Source organism: Miniopterus natalensis, chromosome X, assembly GCF_054644295.1.
Source record: "Miniopterus natalensis isolate mMinNat1 chromosome X, mMinNat1.hap1, whole genome shotgun sequence".
Taxonomy (NCBI): Eukaryota; Metazoa; Chordata; class Mammalia; order Chiroptera; family Miniopteridae; genus Miniopterus; species Miniopterus natalensis.
The window spans coordinates 68,573,445-68,592,209 of record NC_142103.1 but is presented as its reverse complement, the minus strand read 5'-3'; the positions used below and the strand labels follow the sequence as shown (position 1 = coordinate 68,592,209).

Genomic DNA, 18,765 nt, shown 5'->3' with positions numbered 1-18,765 from the left:
CAAAGAGTGTTCCAATTAGGAGACAAAGGTAAAGACTATTTATGAGAAAGGGAGGAGGAACAATTACATCCATAGAAAGGGAGCATTGCTATTGGTGTGGATAATATAACCTAGTGATGTTTATGCTAAATGATGTTTTAACTTTTCAGTCCAGTAGTCATAACGCCTGCATTCTTGTTATCTTTCCAGACAGTTCTTTGGGACATGAGGTTGCCCTAGGCCCTACCAACAGTTATTTTGCCCTGTTTTAAGATTACAAAGGTTTGAGGCAAAAGACAGGCAATACTGCTTCATTTTAAATTGGCTCCATTTATATTATTTTGACGCCTGTATGACCCTTCACAGAAAAGCTTTCCACCCCTGCCTATTGCCTGTTTGCATCCTCTGCCCATTTCCCTAACGGGTTGTTAGTCTCCTTTGGGAATAGAGGCTCACAATTATTTTCTGGCCTAAAATGCTCCCATTCATCACTCTAGTTCGTCCTCACAAGCCCAGGAGGGAGGGGCTGCTCCTTCAAGTTTTGGAGATGAGAAACTGAGGCTCAGAGGCAGAGGCACCAGGAGAGGCGGGGCCAGAGCTTTGGAACCTGGAATTCAGCTCCCCTCCCCCCACAATCAACTCTTCAATGGCTGATCTCCCAGCAACCCTTGGCCCTCACTGGTGGAGTTCTCAAAGGGCTGGCATGTTGTGCACGCTCATTGGTGGGCTGTGGTGCTGTTGCACACTGCTGTTCCGTTCACTGAGCTCCGCCGCCGCCCCTGAAGGTTTCAAGGTCTGGAGGAGGTGACGGTCAGGCCTTACCTGCCCAGCTGCCAAACTCCCTGCAGACATGAGCTCCCCTCACAATGGTGAGGTGTCGACCCAGGAGACCGTCTTGGCCCAGGGCATAGGGAGGGCAGTGGTGGGGACGAAGACCTCCTGGTGGGGGCCTTCAAGGAGAGGGAGAGGAGAACACCCCGAGTGGGTGGGTGTTGGGGTGCTGCAGGTGATGGTGGCCTGGAAGAGGGGGTCCCCATGAGGTGGCAGGGATAATGGCAACCTGGGTGGAGGGTGGCCTGGATGAAGGGACTGTAAGTTGGTGAGGGCAGGGTGGCCTGGGTGGGGGGAGGTGAGGGGTTCCCTGGAAGGGTGGGGGTGGGCAGTCCTGGCTGAGGGGCTTGGAGAAGGTCAGGACTGGGGAAACTAAAAGAGAGTGACGAAATTTGAATATCACCATGGGTCTCCAGGGACCGACATCACCCAACCTGCTACCCTCAGGCGAGGAGCTTTCTGACCTGTCATCAGATGAGTTCCCTGAGCCACAGCTCATGAGGGTAAGCATTTTCTTCAAAGGAGGAAGTCAAGTCAAGCCCAGTGGCTTCAATGATCCTGGAGACACGTCCAGACAGGGCGTCCTTGCTGGGCCAGGTGCTTTCCAGTCCTCCGTTCCTTGCACATTAGCTGCAACCATACAAAGGGAGTCTGCTGGAGAACTGGCTATCCCTTCTCCCAACAAGTCATCAGCTAAGAAAATGCCGAGCATCGTCAGTGGGAAGACGGGGGACGGGCCTAGTCACCTGCCTCGGGCAACACTTAGGAAGAAGGAGCCTCCGGAGAAGAAATCTCTGGCTGGCAGTGTCTCAAAAGTTGTCCTGGGGAGAAAATCCCAGGCCTATATCTCGGGAGCTCCCCTGGCACCAGCAACTTTCCCTCCAATCTCTGGCCCTCCCGTGCTTGGGATTGCTAAGAAATATTCCTTGGTCCCTTTGGGGCCCAAACAGCCCAAGCACAACTCCAGGAAGAAACTAGCTGTGAGTAGGATGAGGGAGTCCCAACTGGTGGCCCAAGAAGACACCAACCCAAATAACGAGCCAGCCCCAAAGGGCCAAGTGAGTAGTCCATCTTCCTCTTTCCCTTCCCCATCCATACCCTCAATACAAGCAGCTTTTCACATGCTCCTTCTGTCCTTTGAGGTTCTCATTAGGGTGCCACGTTGGAGGTCATTTTAATAGGATCAAATGCTTAATATGTGTCAAGTGCTGTTTTTGGCCTTTTTCCCAGAGAGGGGCTGGGGAGGAGGGGGCTTTGAGAATGAGGGGGCTGGCAGGAGGGGGCCTGGGAAGGAGGAGGCGAGGAGGCTGAGATTAGGTTTTTACTTATCATCTATTCCCTGCCTCACCCCAGCCCCTACACACACACACACATACACACACACACACACACACACACACACAACCCCCCTCACCAGTCAGAATGTGTTTTAGCTTCCAGCAAACAGGCCAGGGCCATCTCGCCTGTCCATGCATGTTGGAGGATACAGCAGTGGAGACCCCAAGATCAAAACCTTTCCAGTTCCAAGACATTCACAGCTTTTGGCCATGGTGCAGGAAGGAGTCAAGCCCAGAGTGTCCCCACCCTCAGGTTGAGTCTAGAGGGTTTGGTTTATAGGGAGGGGAATTTGGAGGGAAAACTCTGGCTCTGTCACTCTGAGGAACTCAGTCTTGCTCCCAGCCCTCTCTGCCTACCCATACAGTTCTCCCATCGGAAACTGTGTAAATAGGGCTGGCCCGAAGCATGGCTCCTGAGAAGGCCGCCCTGGAGAGAAGGGCACAAATGCTGGACAGAGCGGGGGCAACTTGTCCACAGAGGGAGGTGCCGCCTCACTGTAGATCCTGCTAGGCCCTTCCTGCCTCTCTCCTGGGCCTGGGAGCTGGATTTTGTGTTCTCCTTCAGGTGACCAGGGGCCACTTCTCCATCCACCACCGCAGGAAGAGAAGCAGCCACCACCTGGAGCACAGGACTGCCCTCAAGTAATGCTCTCTAGTCTAGGCAGCAGGTCTATGTCCAGGTTCAACAGTCTTATATTGTCCCCCTCCCACCACTGTGGAGGGAGGCTACCTTCTTCCCACTGAAGATCCATTTCAGTCTAGCCACTGGGCTTTGGGATGTGGGGTAAGCGCCAGAGGGGGAGTGAGGAGAGAAAGGAGGCAAGAATACACTAACAGTTTCTTTCTCTCCTGTCTGCTGGGTTAGTGTCCTGTGCTGCAGAGAGAAATTGAGGATCTTAGCAATCAACTTGGTATGACCAACCTCTGGCTAGGGCAGGGGAAGACCAGGGCATCCTAGTGCTCAACATGGGGTGGTATGGGGCTGGGAGTGTAGGGCGCTGCCCAGGGATCAACATTCCTGTGGGAAGGAGACTCTGGCAGGCCTGACCCTGGAACCTTCTGTGCATCTCTCAATCTCTGTCTCTCTCTCTCTCCCTCCGTCTCCCACTCTCCCTGCCTTCCCCCCTCCCCCTATCTCTTCCATCCTCTCTCTTTGAAATCAATCAATCAATAAAAATAAAGATAAATAAGTTGAAGTCCTTCTCAGATCCCATGGTCTGCTTCTCTCTAGGAGAGGTTCGGGCTGGGGAACGTGCGGCTCTGCCCCTCCTCACACTGCACTGTACTTCCTCACCCCTCTACCTGGGGTCGCATCCCCACACTCACCTCCCTCTCAGCAGAAACGAATGTCCTTCTTCCAGAGGTCCAGCCTTTCTCCCCTCTCCTCATTTGGATCATCGTCCTGGTTCTCCCCTCTCTCCCTTTATTCTCTGCCGTGCGTCGGCCGGCTTCTCCTCCATGGTCATTTCAGCAGCTATTACACAACAGTCTTCCCCCTTCCCAGGCCCAGTCCTCTTTCTGGATTCATTACCTCCCACTGGTACCAGCACAAGCACAGACCACTCAGCCAGAACCTCCGCATCGTCCTCATTTCCTCTCTTGCCCTCAGATGTCACTTCTGTCTCCTCAGTTTCAGTAGAGGGGTAGACACAGAAGTCACAGCATAGCGAGATTTGGAACAAAAAGGGGGACATGTATCTGTTCTGCTGACTCTGGGACAACTTGGGGGAACTGCTCACAGGTAAATAGAAATGGATGGTCAAGGGGTCAGGGGTTTCATATCATTTATATCCCAGCCACCACTGCCACCGCCAATCTGGGCCCAGGCCCCACTCTGCCACCCCCGCCCCACGAATGGCAGTCATGCTGCCCACTGCCTCCGTGCCTGTGGGCCTGGGCCCGCACATCTGTGAGCTGACACCAGCGCCATCTCCTTTGCTCATGCGTGCTCCATTTTCCCATCAAACTTCACTTATAGAACAAAAGCTCAAATATAAAATGATTAAGAATTTCAGGCTGCAACAGCAGAGCATTGCACCAAGCACAGGGGGGGAGGGGGGGCTTCTGATACCAGGGCCCCATGCAAGGGTTGCACATGCAGGAAGCCAGCCCTGGTCACATCTAATGACACCGAGCTAGCTACGCACAGAGATTTGATTCATTGGTGTTATATACAGAGAACTTGTTTTTGTTTAGGCTATCTATCTTTCTCTTAACAATCCTGCTTGATTTTTATTATCTTGAGTGCTTTGTCAGAGCTGAAAAGTAGATTCTTTCCCATTTTTCCGATACAGAAAAAATATCTTCATAAAACTTTAAAAGTTTTTAAAAATCTGATTTAAACCAATTTCTGGAAGGGAAATGTGCAGCTTATGGTTTATAAGGGGTAACAGGATAGTCTTCTGTTAAAAATTAAAATGTGTTTCGTTCAAGATGGCAGCAAAGTAGGTGGAATCTACCATCACCTCCTCCCAGGACCACACTGGAATACAACTACATTAAAGGACAATCATCCTAAACTCTAACTGAAGAGGAGTATTATAACCAAGGATTTACATAAGAAGCCACATCAAGACTGGTAGGAAAGGTGGAGGGAGAATAGGGCTGCCCCAGCTCCCTTAGGCAGTGGCTGCGATTCAGGAGGGATATCTCAGCTGTGGGGGGTTCCACCTGAGAAGTGTGGAGCCTAAACCCCAGGCTGGGCTCCGCAGCTCAGAGCAGCAGAGCAGAGAAGAAGTGCCCACATACATCAGTCTGAAAAGCAGTGGGATTTCTGTCCACCAAGGATAGTCAGAATCCACTGGAGACACAGACACCCTGTTAAAGGACCATTGCACAGAATTTCATTCGCAGCCACTAACCCTGGACTCCTGCGGAAGGAGGGCAGAGCAGACTAGAGTCGCCTTAAAGGATACACTAGATTGGATGGATTTAATTGACATCTTCAGAGCATTTCACCAGAATATACATTCTTTCCAAGTGCACATGGAATTTTTCCTAGGATAGACCACATGTTAGGACACAAAACAAGTCCCAGTAAATTTAAGAAGATTGAAATCACATCAAGCATCTTCTCTGACAAGAATGGTATGAAACTAGAAATCAATCACAAGAAAAAGACTGAAAAGCACACAAAGTCATGGAGGCTAAATAACATGTTCCTAAACAATGAATGGGTTAACAATGAGCTCAAGGAAGAAATCAAAGGAAAAGGAAAATGAGAACACAACAACCTAGAATCTATGGGACACAGTGAAAGCAGTCCTAGGAAGGAAATTTCATAGCATTACAGGCCTATCTCAGGAAACAAGAAAAATCTCACATAAACAATCTAACTTTACACCTAAAGGAACTGGGAAGAAAACAAGAAATGAGGCCCAAAATGAGTTGAAGAAAGGAAATAATAAAGATCAGAGCAGAAGTAAATGAAATAGACTAAAACAAATACAAAAGATCAATGAAACCAAGAGTTGGTTCTTTGGAAAGATAAACTATTGACAAACCTTTAACCAGACTCATCAAGAAGAAGAGAGAGGCACCCAAATAAATACAATCAGAAATGAAAGGGGGGAAGTAACAACTGACACCAAAGAAATACAAAAGATTGTAAGAAAACATTACCAGCAACTATATACCAACAAATTAGATAATCTGGAAGAAATGGATAAATTCAGTGTTCCAAAACTGAATCAGGAAGAACCAGAGAATCTGAAGAGACAGATTACAACTAGTGAAATTGAAGCAATAATAAATTTTTAAAAATACGCCCAACAAATAAGTCCTCTACCGCAGGCTTCACAGGTGAATTTTATCAAATATTCGAAGAACTAACAACACCTGTCCTTCTCAAACTATTTCAAAAAATTCAAGAGGAGGGAAGACTCCCAAGTTAACTTTATGAGACCAGCATTTTCCTTATTCCAAAACCAGATAGGCACTACGTTTCTTTCTGTGCAATAGACATTTAGAAGGGTGATTGTTTGGTTGAAGTATAAGCCCTTTTAAAAGTATTTGATACATATCACCAAATTGCCTCCCGAAGTTTGCACCAATTTGAACTCTATCCAATAGTGCATGAAAGTCACCATTTTCCTACATCCCATCTCACATAGAATATGTACAATCTTTTACATCTTTGTAAAACCAAATACACATAGTGACCAAAATCATATCTCAGTGTTGTTCCACTTTCCTTTTGATTCTAATGTAATTGAACGATAATGTGTATGACATTTGCCCAGTGGCATCTGATCTTCTGAGGACTGTCTATTTGGGACAGTCATGTTTTTCCTATTGATTGGTAAATGCTCTGCACATGTTCAGAATATCCAGTCTTTATCGTAATTGGAAAATACTTTTCCTACTCATTGCTTTATTTTTAACTTTGTCCAAAGTCCTTTTGTATACATAAATTAAAAATGTAAATGTATTCAAGTGATCAGTTAGTTTAAAATTTTTTGTTTGTTCTTGTGTGTTTATTTTGGTCTAAAATATTACAGATGTCCCTTTAAGTGATCAGTTTCTTCATTATGTTCTCTGGATGTTGTGTCCTATGAAAAATTGATGATAAAATGAAAAGTCTTCACTCACAAGATCCTTTAGTTCTTTAACATTTTAATCTACCGGACATTTATTTCAGTGATAAAGGGCATTGGGATCTAACTTTGTTTTCTCTCCAAAGTTTTAGTCAGATGTCCCAACACCATTTATTGAATAACCCATATTGCCCCCCTGAGTTGAAATGTCATCTTCACCAAATTATAAATCCCATCTGGGTTTATTCTTGCATAGTTGTTCTTCCAGCTAATTTAGGTCGGGTGATTCCAGGATGGCCTGTCTGAGGGAAGGATACAGTAGGTGAGGTAGGGAATGGGGTAAGGAGACAGAGACAGAGAAGAGAGAGAGAGACAGAGAAGAGAGAGAGATCCAAGCAGAAAAAACTCATTTCTTCGGAATGTTGGGAGCAAGGCTTACAGAACTCTCAGCTAGGTGACATTTTGGAGGGATCTGTGGTTCTTCAAGTCTTCAAAAAAAATCTCAGGTATCCCCATGACAACTGGGAGGAAATTGGTCCTCTTGTGTTCATGACAGAGACAGGGTGAGTTGGGAATCCAACTACCACTGTAATTTTAAACTTTCAGAATGCTTTTCTGAGTTGGAGAGTTGGGTTTCCTTGGCATCTCAACACTGGCTACATGCACCAAGGGACCCCACCAGCAAATCGGGGAGAGGCCGGAAGGTGCCTTTTGGGTCTAGAGACCATCAGAAGTGCCTGTCTACCCAGGGGTCACCTTTAAAAATGGTTTCACGGCAGCCTCTACCCAAATCCCAGAGTTTGCCTTCAGAAAACACTTGGTCCCAGTTGCCCACTGGTGACAGCTGGGTTCTCTGCTTCCCTCTCCTGCAATGTGAATGGGAATTTCTCAGCTTTCCCCAACTGGACACAGTAAGTAATTGCTAATCACAAAAACCACCTCGCATTTTCTGAGTGTGTGGCTTGATGAAGAGTGTCATCAAGAAGTGATGGCATTCTCACCTTCTGCTTGTGTAAGGATGATTTGTTGGGTGGAACAAAAGAGGTTCCTGTGACTTCTAAGAGAAAAAGTCTGCAATTGGAGGGCATTGTCACTAGGTGGCAGTATATGCACGGGTTGTGACTTCATGGCACACTCAGTGGGCTTGTGAGCCAAGTGGGGAGAGAGATGGGTGCCCCTCCAAACTCCTGCGTGAAGCATGGCATGTGAACACTGCTCAGGCCATAGACTTAGCTGTTGACTTCACAAAGAACATTCCTAGTTCGAGTGAAGAGAATGGATTCACCACCATATCTCAACATGTGCATATGACAATAATCACAACAGTGTGGCTGAGTGTCTTCCAAGTGATGGACGTAAGGGTAGCCTATCCCAAGTGCTCTGCTACAGGAAGGCCTTTGCAGTCTCCCCTGGAAAGGCAGGGGTTCTGTGTCCCCGACCCTTGAACGTAGGCTGGCTTATGACTAATTGCACCAGGGCCGAGTCATGGAAGGTAGCACCGCTTCTGGATTGTTCCCTGGACTATGTGCTCTGGGAACCCTGAGCTGCCTGTAAGAAGATGGGCCACCCTGAGGCAGCTATGCTGTGAAGAAGCCACGCTGCATGGAGAGGCCGCGTGGAGGTGCTCTGGTCCACAGAGCCCCAGCTTTCCAGTCATCCCAGAACAACAGGAGACATACGAGTGAGTGAGCCCTCAGAGGATTCTGGCTCACACCTGCTCAGTCTTCCCAGCAGAGGCTCCAGACATCGTAGAGCAGAGACAACACACCTCCACTACCCTCTACCCCATGTCCTGACCCACAGAATCTTTGATCTGTGTGCACAGCATGTGGCTGTTTTAAGTCACGTTTTGGGGTGATTTCTTATGCAGACATAGTCACTGGAACGAATAGCGATGGCTGCAACAGCAAAACAACAAAATGTGGTTGCTAATCTTTACCCGACACTGGCTTTGTATGGGTCCTTATTCCAAGCACTTTAGTTACATTCACTTGAATTACTTCTCAAGACAACCCTGCCAGGGAGGTATTCTTACCGTCTCCAGTCCCCAGACCCAAAAGCCTAGGTCCAGAGCTGGTAGGTTATTGGTCAAAGGTCACCTAGCTCTCAAGTAAAGGGGCTTCGACTGAATCCTTGCAGCCTGGCTAGAGAGCCCATGCTCAGAGCCACTGTGTACGTGGCAGGCTGCTTCTGATTCTTCTTCCAGCACCCCAACCTGCACTGGGTGGACAGTGAGGCCATGGGCCAGAGGGAAATGCCAGAGGATGCATTCAGATTTCAGTTTTTATTTAGGAAATTTGCCGAGGGACTCTAGAGAGACGAACGAAAAGCTTCACTCCCAAAATGGAAAGAATGGGTGTCACCTCTCTGGTGCAAAGAGGAGGCCGGGATTGACGTGATTTTATTATCTTAGAGTCTAGGACACCCTTCAGACATCCCTGTGCAACCACCCAGACCCGAGAGTCTGATCGAGCGGCAGTGTGTCTCAGGGCAGCAAGGGAAGAGATTAACAAAAAGATTAGAAGCGATTTAAATGAAAACAACAGTTCTTATTTCAGACACTCTCCATGAAGTGCAAGCTTTTCTTCTGAGCAGGTGATGCTTGATTACATTAAGTAAATTGCTCCCAAAGGTAACCTCTTGCTGTCCTGCGTGCCTGACACCACATGAGCAGGGCAGGAGAAACAGAGAGCAGGTCCAGTCTAGAGTGCCCAGGAGAAAATCAGAATTTGTTCAGGACAGGGGAGGCTGAGCCAGGATGAGTAGAGAATGCTGGTACACAGTATAGCCCCGCCCTGGAACCTATCAGTCTTCCCTGATTCCCTCCCTGACACCATTCAAAGGCTCCTTACTGTCCCAACTTCCTCACATGGATGTGTATATACAAACACACTCTTAATACTCATTGGTTCTTCATTTAAAAGCTGACAAGTGCTCTAAGTCAAAACATTGCATGATACAAAAGCATAAAAGGCGGGGATTGTAATTCACAGACATGGCCTTTCCCCAATCCTTTCCTCTGGTGGGTAGAATTTAAAGATGTCCACACAGATTCCAATCCCTGTTGTGTACACCCTGTATAATCGCCTCCCGTCGAGGGCAGAAGGAGCAGTGAATATGATGGCACTAGTAACCTGTGCCAGGTGTGCTGGCTGCCGTCTCCAGCCCGCTGCTGATTTGGATATTGAACCATGTTAGGTAGGCAATTTATTTACTTACTTTTCCTTTTCTGTTGTCTTTTAAAATCATTTTTTAATTTCTCAATTACAGCTGACTTACAATATTATATTAGTTTCAGGTGTACACCCCAGTGATTAGACATTATAAAACTTATTAAGTGATCATCATGAAAAACCTCATGCCCATCTGACACCATATATAGTTATTAGAATATTATTGACTATATTCCCTATGCTGTACCTTACACCCCTGTGACTGCACTATAACTATTAACTTGTACTTCTAAATCCCTGATGGCTACCATCAAAATGTTCTCTGTATCTATGAGTCTGTTTCTGTTCTGCTTGTTCATTTATTTTGTTTTGTTGTTTGTTTTTGTTGTTGTTTGTTTTTAAAATATAACATTTTTAAAAATTTATCTTTAATGTTGAAAATATTACAGATGTCCCCTTTCCTCCCCACTGAGCCCTCCCACCCCGCACCCACTCCCCACCCCAGGCCTTCACCATGCTATTGTCTGTGTTCATGGATTATGCGTATAAATTCTTTGGTTAATCTCTCCCCACCCACCCCCACCTTCCCTCTGAGATTCGTCAGTCTGTCCCATGTTTCCATGCCTCTGGTTCTACTTTATTCATCAGTTTATTTTGTTCATTAGATTCCTTGTTCATTTATTTTGATTTTTAGATTCAACTGTTGATAGAATGCATTTATTGCCATTTTATTGTTCATATTTTTTATCTCCCCCCCCGCCCCGGTTTCTCTTCTTAAAGAAGACCCTTTAACGTTTCATGTAATACTGTATTGGTGGTGATGAATTTCCTTTACCTTTTTGTTGTCTGGGAAGCTCTTTATCTGACCCTCAGTTCTAAATGATAGCTTTGCTGGGTAGGTTCTTGCTTTTCATCACTTTGAGTATTTCTTGCCGTTCCCTTCTGGCCTGCAAAGTTTCTGTTGAGTAATCAGCTGACAGTGGTATGGGCGCTCTCTTGTAGGTAACAAACTGCTTTTCTCGTGCTGCTTTTAAGATTCTCCCTCTGTCTTTAACCTTTTGCATTTTAACTATGATGTATCTTGGTGTGGGCCTCTTTGGGTTCATCTTGTTGGGGACTCTCTGTGCTTCCTGGACTTGTACATCTATTTTTTTCACCAGGTAAGGGACATTTTCTGTCATTATTTTTTCAAATAGGCTATCAATTTTTTGGTCCTTCTCTTTGCCTCACAGCATCCTCATGATGTGAATGTTGGCATGCTTGAATTTGTCCCAGAGGCTCCTTACACTATCTTCATTTTTTTGTATTCGTTTTTCGTTTTGCTCTTCTGATTGGGTGTTTCTTGGTTCCTTACATTCCAAATCGATGATTTCATTCTTGGCGTCCTCTACTCTACTGTTGATTCCCTGTAAATTATTCTTCATTCCAGTTAGCGTATCCTTCATTTCTGACTGGTCCTTTTCTATGTTGTTGATGTTCTCACTAAGTTTCTTGACGTTCTCACTAACTTCCTTGACGTTCTCAGTAAGTTCCTTGAGCATCCTTATAACCATTGTTTTGAACTTGAACTCTGTATCTGGTAGTTTTCTTGCTTCCACTTCACTTAGTTCTTTTTCTGGAGATTTCTCCTGTTCTTTCATTTGTAACATGTTTCTTTGTCTCCACATTTTGGCTGCTTCCCTGTGCTTGTTTCTATGTATCAGGTGGAGCTGCTATATCTCCCGGACTTCACAGAGTGGCCTGGTGTAGTAGGTGTCCTGCAGGGCCCAGTGGATCATCCTCCCCAGCCGCCTGAGCTGGGCACTCCAGGTGCGCCCCTGCATGAGCTGTGTGCACTGTCCTATTAGAGTTGAGCCTTGATTGATGTTGGCGTCACTGGGAGGAATTGACCCCCAGGTCAATCGGTTGCGAGGATTGGCTGCAACGGTAGAAGAGCTGCTGTGCAGGAGCTGACCCTATGGAGCAGGACTTGCTTCAGTGGGGCTTTGGTGTGCAGCAAGTCTGTCCCTTGAGTGTGCCGCTTGTGGAGGTGGTAGGGTTGTAATGAGGCGTGGTCTGAAGCTGACCACCAGGTACACTGGCTCTGGGACCTCACGGGAGGTCCAAAGTCAGACACTGCCTGTGCCCTGCCTGGGACCACCCGGAACGAGCTACAGAGTGATCTGCAGATGGCTGCTACTTGTGTTGGGCTTGGAGGTGCCCAGGAGAGGCCAAGCTGTGAACCAAGGTGGTCTGCCACTAGTGCCGGGCCTGGGGCCAGTTATTGAGAGGTACGGGGCACACTGAAGCCAGCTGCTGCTTGTTTGAGAGGTTTTAGGAAAGTCCAAAGCATGAGGCAAGAGAGGCCAGTTGTATGGAAAAGCCACTGGACATGGCTTGGATGAGCCTGCAAGAAGGGAGGGGCAGGGTCTCTGGGAAATCACCAGGGTGGGGCAAAAAGTGTGAGCCAGGTTGATGGAGATTCAGATATGGAACCTGCCTGTGGGCTGTGTGGGGGCAGGGCTCAGCAAAAGAACAATGGCCTCTGCCAAGCACTTCTGCCTGGGAGAAAGCTGCCCCTCCAGTTCTTGCCCTGATTCCAGACAAGTTAGTTGCTCCCTGAATGCCATAGGATCCTTTCAAGCTGCTGCCCCAGGGCTGGAGCTCAGAGGAAGTGAGTCCGAGTAAGTCTGTGCCCTGGCCCTATAAGAGGAACTGCCTAGGGCTCCAGTAGCCTCTCTGTCAGTCACAATCCCCGTTGGTGTTTATAGCCCCAAGGTATGGGGACTTCTCTTCCCGGCACAGGAACCCTAGGCTGAGGGGCCTAGTGGGGAGCTGGGACCCCTCGCTTCTCAGGGGAAACTGTCACAGCCAATATATCCCTCCTGATTTTAAACCGCCACACGTGGGTGTGGGACCAGCTGGTTTGTTACTCCTCCCCAAGTCTCTGCCCCTCCTACCAGTCTTGATGTGGCTTCTTCTTTAATTCCCTAGTTGTAGGACTTCCATTCAGCCAGATTTTAGGTGGTACTGAATGCTGCTTGTTCTGTAGTTTAGTCGTAATTTTGATGTGGTTGTGGGAGCCAGTGAGTACCGAGTTCACCTATGCCGCCATCTTGACCAGAACCTCTAGGTAGGTGATTTAGAATGGCACAGCGCTCTCCACCACAAATCAGCACCTCTGTTTTTCAGCCAGCTTTTCCTTAGTCATACATTTCTGACTACATTCTAGACTTCTGTAAATGCTGATTCTGACAGTTTTTGCCAGCTCAATAGTTGCTCTTGTGGAGGAATGGAGCCTTGGAGTTCCTCATTTCTGCTTTCTTGGCAATGTCACCCAGAACATCCATGCATTACACTATTTTAATCAATAAATATCCAAATTTTCAGAAATGAACAAAATGTAATAGAACCATAATAGGAGAGTGAGAAGCAGAAGCAGAGTGGATAGTGTTGTGAAAAGGCTGAATTCTCTTCTGTTCATCAATACCGGTTTTTTTTACTTTAAAAAAAATTATCTTTATTGTTGAAAGTATTACAGATATCCCCCCCTTTTCCCCCCATTGATACCCTCCAACCCACATCCCCCCCCCCAAAGCCTTGACCAAACTATTGTCTGTGTCCATGGGTTATGCATATAAGCATGTAGGTTCTTTGATTAATCTCTCCCCACCCACTCCCCCCACCCCCACAGGCTCCCCCACCCCCACCTGCTCCCCCACCCCCACCTTCCCTCTGAGATTCCTCAGTCTGTTCCATGCGTCTATGTCTCTGAATCTATTTTGTCCCTCAGTCTATGTTGTTTATTAGATTCCGCATATGAGTGAGATCATGTGAAACTGAATCAGGAAGAATCAGAAAACCTGAATAGGCTAATAACAACTGATGAAATAAAAGCAGCAATAAAAAAACTCCCAGCAAACAAAAGCCCTGATCCAGACAGCTTCACAGGGGAGCTTTCTAGTTCTTTAAGTTGTAGAATTAGATAGTTTACTAAAAAATTTTTCTAGCTTTTTGAGGTAGGCCTGTAGTGCTATGGACTTCTTTTGCTGTGTCCCATAGATTTTGGGTTGTTGTGTGTTCATTTTGATTTGCTTCCAGGAAGATTTTTATGTCTTTCTTGATCTTATTGGTAACCCATTCATTGTTTAATAACATGTTATTTAGCCTCCATGTGTTTGAATGTTTTTGAGTGTTTTTACTGTAGTTGATTTCTAATTTCATGCCATTGTGATCTGAGATGCCTGGTATGATTTCAGTGTTCTTGAACTTGTAGAGACTTGTTTTGTGTCCTAACATGTGGTCTATCTTTGAGAATGACCCATGTACACTTGAGTAGAATGTATATTCTGCAGCTTTGGAGTGAAATGTCCTGTAAATGTCAATTAAATACATCTGACCTAGTGTGCCATTTAGAGTCACTGTTTCTGTATTTACTTTTGTCTGGACGATCTATCCAGTGAAGTCAGTGGGGTGTTAAGGTCTCCAACTATGACTGTATTTCTGTTGATCTCTCCCTTAAAGTCCTTAAGGTTATTATTGATAAGTCCTTATTTATTGCCATTTTAATTCTTTATGCCTATGTTTCTCTCTCTATGTCTTCTTATTATTATAGCAGTCCCTTTAAAATTTCTTGCAATGCTTCTATTTCTACTTCTAATTACAACAGTTCCTTTAAGATTTCTTGCAATGCTGGTTTGGTGGTGACATACTCCTTTAGCCTTTTTTTTTCCTTTTTTTTTTTTTTTTGACTAGGAAGCTCTTTAGTTCACCATCTATCTTCAGTGATAGCCTTGCTGGATAGAGTAGTTTTGGTTTCAGATCCTTGTTTTGCATTACCTTGAACACTTCATGCCATTCCCTTCTGGCCTGTAGAGTTTCTGATGAGAAGTCAGCTGACAGCCTTACCGGAGCGCCTATGTAGGTAACAGATTGCTTTTCTCTTGCTGCCTTTAAGATTCTCTCTTTGTCTTGAATTTTTGGCATTTTAATTATGATGTGTCTGGGTGTGGGCCTCTTTGGATTCTTCTTGCTTGGGACTCTCTGTGTCTCCTGAACTTGTGTGACTTTTTCCTTCACCAGGTTAGGGAAGTCTTCTGCCATTAGTTCTTCAAACAGGTTCTCTAACCCTTGCTTACTTTCGACCTCCTCCAGCATTCCTATGATGCGAATATTGTTCCATTTCATATTGTTCCACAGCTCCCTTTGACAGTCCCCCAGTTTTTCAATTGTTTTTTCTTTTTGGAACTCTGATTGAGTGATTTTTCTCTACAATGTCTTCTAATTCGCTGATCGGATCCTCAGCTTCCTGTAATCTGCTGTTTTTTCTTTCAACGTATTCTTTATTTCTGCTATGTCATTCTTAATTTCCTTCAGAGTTTCCACATCTTTTTTCATACTCTTGAGCATCTTTACAATCAGTATTCTGAACTCTGTATCTGACAGATTGGTTATCTTTATTTCGTTTAGCTCTTTTTCTGGAGACTTCTCTTATTCTTTTATTTGAGGCTTGTTTTTCTGTCTCCCCATTTTGGCTGCCTATTTGGGTTTGTTTCTTTTCTTTTCTTTTCTTTCCTTTTCTTTCGTTTCCTTTTCTTTTTTTTAAACATACCTTTATTTATTTCAGAGAGAGGAAAGGAGGGGGAGAGAGAGAGAGAGAAATAGAAACATCAGTGATGAGAGAGCCATTGATTGGCTGCCTATCCCGCAACCCCGGCTTGTGCCCTAACCGGGAATCGAACCCCGATCTCTTGGATCCTAGGTCGATGCTCAACTGCTGAGCCATGCCCGGCCGGGCTGGGTTTGTTTCTATGTATTAGGTAGATCTGCTGGGACTCTCAGTATTTTTGGAGGGTCTCTGGTGCAAGCCAATGTCAGACGCAGTTTGTGACTGGCCCTGAGTCCACTGTTTGGAGCTATCAACCACCCTCAGCTTGGGGTCTACTCTGCTGGGGCTGAGTGCAGTTGGACAGGACCATGGTGTACACCACAGCCTGCTTTTCCAAGGCCCGGGTCCAGAAGCAGATCAGGCAAAGACTCAAAGCACTATGAGGTCTGCCTCTGCCTACAGGCTGATTAATCTGATTCTCTTAATGAGCCTCAGGTTGTAGAAACTCCAGAGGATGGGGCGCAAGGTTTTCCAGCAGGGTGGGGCAATTGATTTCCCCTCCAGGCAAAAGCAGCAAAATGTCTGCCTGAGAAAGATGTCCTTTGCAGTATGGGGGAATGACTTGGCACAGGGATCCAGACAGGTGCCTTCTGATCTCTATCTCCAGAGCCCACAACCTTACATTCTCCTCACACAGCTCCAGTCCACTCTGCCCTCCCTTTGCTGGAGCCCAAGGTGAGTGGCTGCACACAAAACTTGGTGCATTGGCTCTTTAAGAGGGTGCCTGCATTTCCAGCCACCTCTCCCTGTCCAAAAGAAACCCTGCTGCTTTTCACAGCCAGATGTTATTTGGGCACCTTTCTCAGTTCTGGTGCTCTTGGCCTGGAAGCCCAGCTGGGCGTTTAGGCCCCAGAGTCCTCAGTGGGAACCCACCACAGCTGAGATCTCCCTCCGAACCTTCAGCTGCTGCCTGTGGGAGCCCATCCAGCCCTCTCTCGCCTCCGCACTTCTTACCAGTCTCTGTGTGGTCTCCACTTTTCCTCCTTAGTTATGAGGGTGCTCTCCAGCTTGTCTTCAGTTGCAGTTGATTATTCAGTATAGTTTTTCTATATTTTCGTTGTAATTCCAGGTTGGTTGCGGGAGAGTGTCAGTGTAGCTTCCACTCAGTCCGCCGCCATCTTTAATCTCCCTGCTCATCGATAATTAATCTCTAAAATATGAGAGTCAAGAAAGAAAAAAGGAGAAAGAAGCACGAAAGAGAGGAAGAGAAAGAGAGAGGGACTGGGTGAAGGAAAAAAGAAAGAGAGGGGAATGGAAGTGAAGGACGAGAAACAGAAAGAAAGAAGGAAGAAAGGGAGGGAAGGAAGAAGGAGACCCTCCCTGTAGCCACTACAGCTGCTGCATGTAGCCAGGTGAGATTCTCCATTGTCTTCATCATGACCACCACCACCATTATCCCGATCAATAGCATCTCCCTCCCTCCAGCTCACATCAGAATTCTCAAGTTCTTCAATGGCAGGCTCTGTTCACACTTGTGGAGTAACAGGGAGTGCATTTACCCTGCCAATTCAAAGAATCCCCCCAAACCAGAGACATTATATGAAACACAGGCTGTAAAGAAAACGGGTATCAAGCAATGAAGGACAGTGATCCCAGGGAGATGGGAAACAAGAGGTCTGACCTGCATTTGCCCCGCTGACTGTTTGGTGAGGGAGTTTCCTGGTAGAGGCCAATGGACACTCCGAGTTTAGGAGATGGAACTGAAATTCTCAGCACCCAGAGTTTGCGGGTTAGAGGACCAGAGGGAAGAGAGTGGCGGAGGGTGAGGACCCTGTGTATCCACAGGAGTCCCATTGGGGTATTCCACAGACCACTGATCAGCACAAGTGTATGAGGAAACTTCGTGAGGCTTGGGGAAGAACCGCCTGAACAGATGAAAGGTACTAATGCCCAGCGCTCAAGCAGGACAGAGACTAGTGGCTGTCCCCTCCAGCCAGGATGGTAAACCTCACAATTTGGGAGGCATTGGGTAAGGTGCTCGGAAGGGTCTTGCCTCAGTGGTGTGGGAAAAAAATGACTCCTATACTGAAAGGGCCCACGCAGCAAATCTTCAGAGCCAGACCCTGAAGGATCCAACTATTTCCAAGCCACTTAACAGCATCCAGAACAAAGCTCAAAAAATACAGGGTGGGGCAAAAGTAGGTTTACAGTGGTTCATATGGAAAATAATACAATAATAAAGAATAATAATACAAGAATAAACTCTGTGTTTCACATACTCACAACTGTAAAGCTACTTTTGCCCCACACTGTATGTCTAGCACTATAAAGATAACCAGCACTTAGGGGAAAATCATAATGTCTGGCATAAATGAAAAAGTACCAGGAGCAGAAAAATCCAACCAATAATGAGGAGAGAAATCATGCAATAAAAGCCTGGAAAGAAAGAAAACCTGCCTTTATTTGCAGATATGATCAGCTACAGAGAAAATCTGATGGTTTCTACACAAGAGCCACTAGACTAATTAGGGGGCTTAGCGAGTTTGCAGGACCCAACATATTTTTAGAGACAGATACTATATATAAGAACATGTTGCCCGGCCGGGCGTGGCTCAGCGGTTGAGCGTCGACCTAGGATCCAGGAGATCAGGGTTCGATTCCCAGTCCGGGCACATGCCCGGGTTGCGGGCTGCAGCCGATCAATGACTCTCTCATCATTGATGTTTCTATCTCTCTCTCTCCGCCTCCTTTCCTCTCTCTGAAATCAATAAAGATACATTAAAAAAAAAAAATGTAAAAATTAAAAATAAGAGCCTTAATTCTCCTTGTTGACATAAGGGATGAGACACACCCTCTTCCCATTTCCTAAAGTGTTTGCTTTAGAAAACTTGTAAGTTCTTTCTCTGTTTCTTTGAAAGCATGTAATTTTTTTTTTTTTTTTTTTTCTGCAGGGGACAAGAAGTCTGCATGTGATTGGCCACTTGGCACTACTTATATGTCTGGAAATCATCGTGGTCATCAACAGAAAGTCACTTGGGGAATCCAAGTCTTAGGATATGAATGCACTGACAGCCTGCTTCCCTTGAACCTCAGTCTACTTCATGCTCAGTCACTGCCACTCACCTAAGGCTGTCCCATTAGATAGGGACAAGGGTGGATCCTCTGAATATGAAGGAAACCTTACAACTTTTCTTTGCCTGCATTACCTGACACAGGCAGCCTGTACTCACTTCAAACACAGGCACAGAAAAGAACACCGAGCTGTTGAAACAGAAGTACAGGCAGAAGGCCACAGCTATGGCTCCACAACCAACCCATGCATT

General features: G+C 46.1%; 1 protein-coding gene across 1 annotated transcript; it reads left to right on the top strand.

Moving 5' to 3' along the window:
- The first annotated feature begins 1,214 nt into the window (after positions 1-1,214).
- LOC148090544 (uncharacterized protein CXorf49 homolog) lies at positions 1,215-2,793 on the top strand. The gene is made up of 2 exons (XM_087813385.1): positions 1,215-1,868; positions 2,713-2,793. Exons 1-2 carry the CDS (start codon positions 1,215-1,217, stop codon positions 2,791-2,793), a joined length of 735 nt encoding a protein of 244 aa, XP_087669511.1.
- The last annotated feature ends 15,972 nt before the right edge of the window (positions 2,794-18,765 follow it).